We start from the raw sequence: 6,000 nt of genomic DNA on the forward strand, positions 1-6,000 counted from the left end.
GTGATCCTGTGACCGTTTTGAGGAGCTGCATGAGGCTGCAGCTGCTTGCTTACGCAGAGGAAGGCGCCAAAATGCAGCTGAGGCCGCTCTGATGTAGCTCCCCCCCCCCCCCCCCCGCTATGGCACCGGGGCTACTAATAAGTTATATACTGTCAATATCTCCACAGGCTGTGTAGCCTCACATAAATGCTTGGTACAACACCCCTCCAGCCAGTCTCATACAGGGGCACCCGCAGGTCTCCCCCAGGAGGGATCTGTGTGCCTCACCTACGCTTCTGCCGCACAATGAACCGGGGGGGGGGGGGGCGGTTTGTACTCACCTTCAGGCTCTTTTATGGGTGTGCGGCAAGCTGCGACAGTTAAGGCCCTCTGATCAAACAGCCACTCAGGATAGTGGTTCTGCAGCGGAGAAGCAGCTCTGCACCTCATGATGCCGGTAACCGTCTCCCCCCCAACTTCCATGGCGCAGGTATGCTGTTGCCCAAACAGCATACCGAAATAAGTAAAAGTTTAAATAAAATTGAAGAAAAACTCTGGAGCTTGCAGAGTGTGCATCCTCCCCTGAGTTGAACTGAGTCCCCCAGTTGAAGAAATTTAAAGTGCACTAGCTCCTTTGGACCTATCTATACCCCATCGTACTAATGTGTTCCCTAATATCCCTTATGGATGCTAGCTGGAAAGAAAAAAAACCACAGATATATATATATATGTGCAAAAAAGGTGTAAAACGAGCGCTTAATACCTAAACGTTTACAATAAATAAATTAATCAAACAAAATTCGTGCATAACCATTCATATCAGTTCCAAACAGCACTCCCAGGTGTAGGGGCTGCAGTAAAGACTTTCTTATTGACTCATATTTCGCTGAGTCATAAATGTAAATGTTCAAATAGGAATAAAGTCTCTGCGCCTTCAGTGCTTTGGTGTGGAAACTTCCATCTGTGTATAACCAAGAATATATGCGTACCAGAAATATGATCAAGTTGTGCCTGTAGTGGTATCTTTAATTGGTCATCTTCCCTTGTCCTCTTACTCTATGTATAAACGCCCTCAGCGAGGTGTTAAAACACAATTTACATAGGCAGAGAGGGAAGATTTGTGTCAGCAAAAATGCTCTTAATATTATAAAGTGACTAAAAGTTATAACCCCTGAGGAAGTCCCACAAAAGCTGTTAAAGGGACGAAACGCGTTGGGCCAGCTTCCACTACCTCTCCAACGACCTGTACAACAGATAAGCTTGTTATTGATTTTTAAATTGTACGATTCCATTTTTATATGTATGTGTGTGATTAAAAATTGTGAAAAACTATATCACACTATTAGCTCCTTTTTCTTTCTGTTTTTTTCTTCATGAGAAAAAAACTTTCTTTATAGAGGTATTAGACTTTGTCAAGGATCACCTCATAGGAGCAGCATCCTTAAAAGGAGTGAGTTATTACCTTCCTTTTTTACTAATTTTTTTAGCCACTTGGGTGTGATTCTGATTATTTATATTAGAAATCACATATAATATAGTGGTTTATAGAAACACTATAGGCACAGAGCACTTTATATAAAAAATATTTTATATATTGGCACAAATACGTCACAAGTCACTTTATAATATTAAGAGCATTTTTGCTGACACAAATCTTCCCTCTCTGCCTATGTAAATTGTGTTTTAACACCTCGCTGAGGGCGTTTATACATGCAGTAAGAGGACAAGGGAAGATGACCAATTAAAGATACCACTACAGGCACAACTTGATCATATTTCTGGTACGCATATATTCTTGGTTATACACAGATGGAAGTTTCCACACCAAAGCACTGAAGGCGCAGAGACTTTATTCCTATTTGAAGATAGATATATATATATATATATATATATATATATACACATATAATATATTTCTCACACTGGCCAGTACAAGAGTAAATGTCCACAGTAACCAATGCAGAATGCTTTAATTAGTCACTTATACGACTTACTGCCATGACTGTCATTACTCTTTTCTTCTAGACTCAAACACCAACCAGAACAAGGTGGACAAGCACCGCATACAGAGAGCAGAGCACACAGCCAGCCGCACGTGAAGGCTCAGGATGGACACACCACAAATAACAACATTCTAGTACATGGCTGCACACGAGGCTGCAGCAGCTAGTGGACACCATGGAAAGTGGAGGACGATAAGGCGCTGTCTCTTGCATGCCTTCACTCAGAAACATGGACTGCTTCTCAGCAGGATGAAGTACTGCAAGGTCTACAAAGCACAGCTTGTCAATAAGACTCTACACATCGCACTAATATTACTTTTGTAAAATGTCCTCTACAGTACACACAGTACATCAACCAGTAAAAAGGAACAAACTATAAGAAGTTTTGGAAAAAACTTGCACATGATATTTGCATCAGCAACTAATGAGAATGAAGTGGGATGATTGCAGTGTTCACTGTGTATGCTTATTAAATAAGATTGTGTGGGGGAGGTCTGCTTATCCTGTTTCATGTAACATGAATTCCTTTGTGATATTCAACGTCAAGAAACTCATAGCAGAACGTCACCCGAAATGTTTAATTTAGCCCTGACTGTGACAGCTTGATTTAGCAATCTCAACGAGTCTCAGGCCCGACAGTGCAGTTATCTGCAATGCTAAGAACACTAGAAGAGTTATTTGAAATTCTATGTGAAAGTATTCTAAGATCAGTGATGCCAAAAGTCTAATTACAAGCACTCTATACCAGTGGCAACAAATTCTAATTACAAGCACTCTATACTGGTGGCACCAAATTCTAATTACAAGCACTCTATACCGGTGGCACCAAATTCTAATTGCAAGCACTCTATACCGGTGGTACCAAATTCTAACTACAAGTACTCTATGCCAGTGGCACCAAATTCTAATTACAAGCACTCTATACCAGTGGCACCAAATTCTAATTACAAGCACCCTATACCAGTGGCACCAAATTCTAACTACAAGTACTCTATTCCAGTGGTGCCAAATTTTTATTGTAAAGACTCTATACCGGTGGCACCAAATTCTAATCACTCTATGATACAATACTCTATAGAACTAAAGCAAAAAAAAACAACAACCCCACCTTATGGCATACTAATTCCTAATTCCAAGCACCCAATACCAGTGCTACAACATTCATACTTTAAGCATAATAATCATAGTTACTGTATATAGCACTTTTCTCCCGGTAGGACTCAGTGCTTTACATTTGCATTCAGGCACAAAATGCAAAACAATATGATAAGAAAGTCTAATCTCACTCTGTACCAGTTATCATTGTATTCACCCTGATACAGAACTGTTATTCTGTACACTATACAGCAGTGATAAACTCTGTATTCACCCTGATACAGAACTGTTATTCTGTACACTATACAGCAGTGATAAACTCTAAAGCACACCATACCAGGGATCCGAAGATCTCACTCCGAGCACCCTATACATATAATATAGGTCAGATCATAGTCATAACTTCATCTCTGTATCATTGATTCTCGCCAGCTCTAAGCTTTGTATGGGCTGTATGTAAGATGCTGCGACTCTACAGCATACGTCTCTCTCCATACTACTGAGTAATGAGGGACACAATGTACACAGAGAATAAGCTTGTCCAGCTGACCTGGTCCTGTGCACTCTCATGTATATACTGTATGTTACAATTCTCAGATCTTAGGTAATGCTATGAATATATATCTGGTGAGTGACTGAGCATCTACAAGGACATTTATAGTTGCTTCAAATCTCTTAATTCGTTCTAAGTAAAAAAAAAATTCCAGCTCATTAAAGGTCTGATTCAATCCCACATGAAGCCAATGTCCACGTACCTGAGCAATGTTTTCCTACAGCGTATATGCACCAGGGAAGGATACTGTAGCAACAGGCTGGGGCATATTAAGAGAGGTGGGGACCCGTGTGCAGTCTTCATCTCCCTTCCTCTCTAGCCGGAAGCAGTGTGTGTAAATGCTAGTAGACTGTATCACTATGCTAGAGTCTACTAGAAGAAGAGTAGGTCTCTGGGAAAATGACATCGTTTTCCTTGTGATTTTGCAACATTGCTGCTGCTGAAGTGGGACTCTGGAGAGGTAAGTATAGGAGAAATGGATGCAGCGCGTGTGATGTGGGCCCCATGCACTCTGCACCCATTACATATACGTCATTGGTCTCTGGGGGGATTACACCAAAAGATGAGGCCACATATGTGTCTACTTCTGAATCAGGCACTTCATGTCTGCCATTTCATTGCTTCAAAACAAGCAACTGGACAAAGCATCCGGGATATATGATTTTACTGTTACGCTAATAAATTACCTTTTGTTTGCCGCCTCTGTCTTGCAACTTTGCCGTAAGTTGCTGGACTGTACAAATGCCACAATGTGTGATGTGCACAATACCTTTACCTGTTCTGTATTTTGTGATGTTTAATTCATGTGGAGTCACATACTTTGTTATATGACTTAAATGTGTGTATTTATGTATATGATTAAATATGAATAACCTCCTGCACTTTGGATCCTTTCTCTCTGCTGTTACTGTACTATTACAGGTTGGGAACTGATACTGTGACTTTGGGCACTGCAACATGGTTTTCCTATAGTGTCCACTCCTCACCCTCCTTATCAAAGAGTTTTTCACTATGTCAGATCTGCACAGTATGTTTACACTAATGTGTATTTTGATAAGTGACACCCTAAAAAGTTTCTATACTTTATTTTGTCAAGTCTGCATCCCACAGCCAATGTTTTCATCCTTCCAACTTTTTTAACAAAACTGAATTTCTTAATATATACATTACTTTCGTTACAAGCTTTTCTATATTTATTGTATCATTTTGTATCATTATTTTGTATGAAATCTTTTTATTTACATATGAAGCGATTTATAAATTATTTTCTCATATTATTATTTTTTATCATACTTTCATAAATGTTTTTTTTCATGATATATTGCCCATATTGGAATTGTAACTTGTAATAAAAAATCAAAGCATGCATTTTATTTAAAGGAAACACATTAGATCCCTGCGGTCTGCACAGTTATGTACAGAGGAATAAGCACAATGTCTTCAGGATAACACAATCTGAAAAGCTTTGGTCAAATAAAATGTTCATTGCTCAACAACTGTATAGTTGTGCGTTACTGTTTATTGTCTTTTGTCCGTTATTACAAAATATTTCAACACTTCATGCATTTATCTATATACAGTTAGTATATATGTATCTAACGGGTGTGGTTCTATATACAGGTAGTATATACAGTATGTATCTAACGGGTGGGGTTCATAGGGTCGACCACACTTAGGTCAACAGTGTCTAGGTCGACCACTATTGGTCGACAGTAACTAAGGCAACACCTAAAATAGGTCAACACAAACATTAGGTCAACATGACAAAAGGTCAACATGAGTTTAAAAAAAAAAAAAAATTGGTGTAATTTCCTTTGTAGAGTGACCGGGAATCCCAATTAGCGCGCTGTGTCCCCTCACATGACTCGCTTCACTCGCCATGCTTCGGGCAAAGTGCCTCACTCCACTACCGCTGTGCTCGGCACATGTTACCGTTCCCAATTTTAGTCCACGTGGATCGTAAAGTATGAAAAAGTTAAAAAAATGGGGAAAAAATTGGGAAAAACTCGTGTTGACCTAGTAACCAAGTTGACCTAGAAACCACGTCGACCTAATGCTTGTCGACCAATAGTGGTCGACCTATGTGTGGTCAACCTAGAGACCGGATGCCGTATCTAACTAGAAACAAAGGGGTGGCATTTGATATGCCGGCTGTTGGGATCCCGGCGCTCAGTATACCGGCGCCAGAATCCCGACAGCCAGCATAACAACAACTATTTTCCCTCTTGGGGGTCCACAACACCCCTCATGCGCCACCATGCCTGCAGCGTGGCGAGCGCAGTGAGCAAGGGGCTCTTTTGCGCTCTCCCCACTGCCGGCATGCCGGTGGTTGGGATACCAAAGCTGGTATGCTGGCCGCAGGGATCCTGA

General features: G+C 40.6%; 1 protein-coding gene across 1 annotated transcript in view; it reads left to right on the forward strand.

Moving 5' to 3' along the window:
- Positions 1-5,126, forward strand: part of STK32B (serine/threonine kinase 32B) — a 613,395-nt gene extending 608,269 nt beyond the window's left edge. Inside the window, exon 12 of the mRNA XM_063923372.1 lies at positions 2,005-5,126. Coding sequence (XP_063779442.1) covers positions 2,005-2,149 — 145 coding nt within the window. The 3' untranslated portion in view covers positions 2,150-5,126. The remainder of the gene's footprint in view (positions 1-2,004) is intronic.
- The last annotated feature ends 874 nt before the right edge of the window (positions 5,127-6,000 follow it).

Source organism: Pseudophryne corroboree, chromosome 1 (genome assembly GCF_028390025.1).
Source record: "Pseudophryne corroboree isolate aPseCor3 chromosome 1, aPseCor3.hap2, whole genome shotgun sequence".
NCBI classification, from domain to species: domain Eukaryota; kingdom Metazoa; phylum Chordata; class Amphibia; order Anura; family Myobatrachidae; genus Pseudophryne; species Pseudophryne corroboree.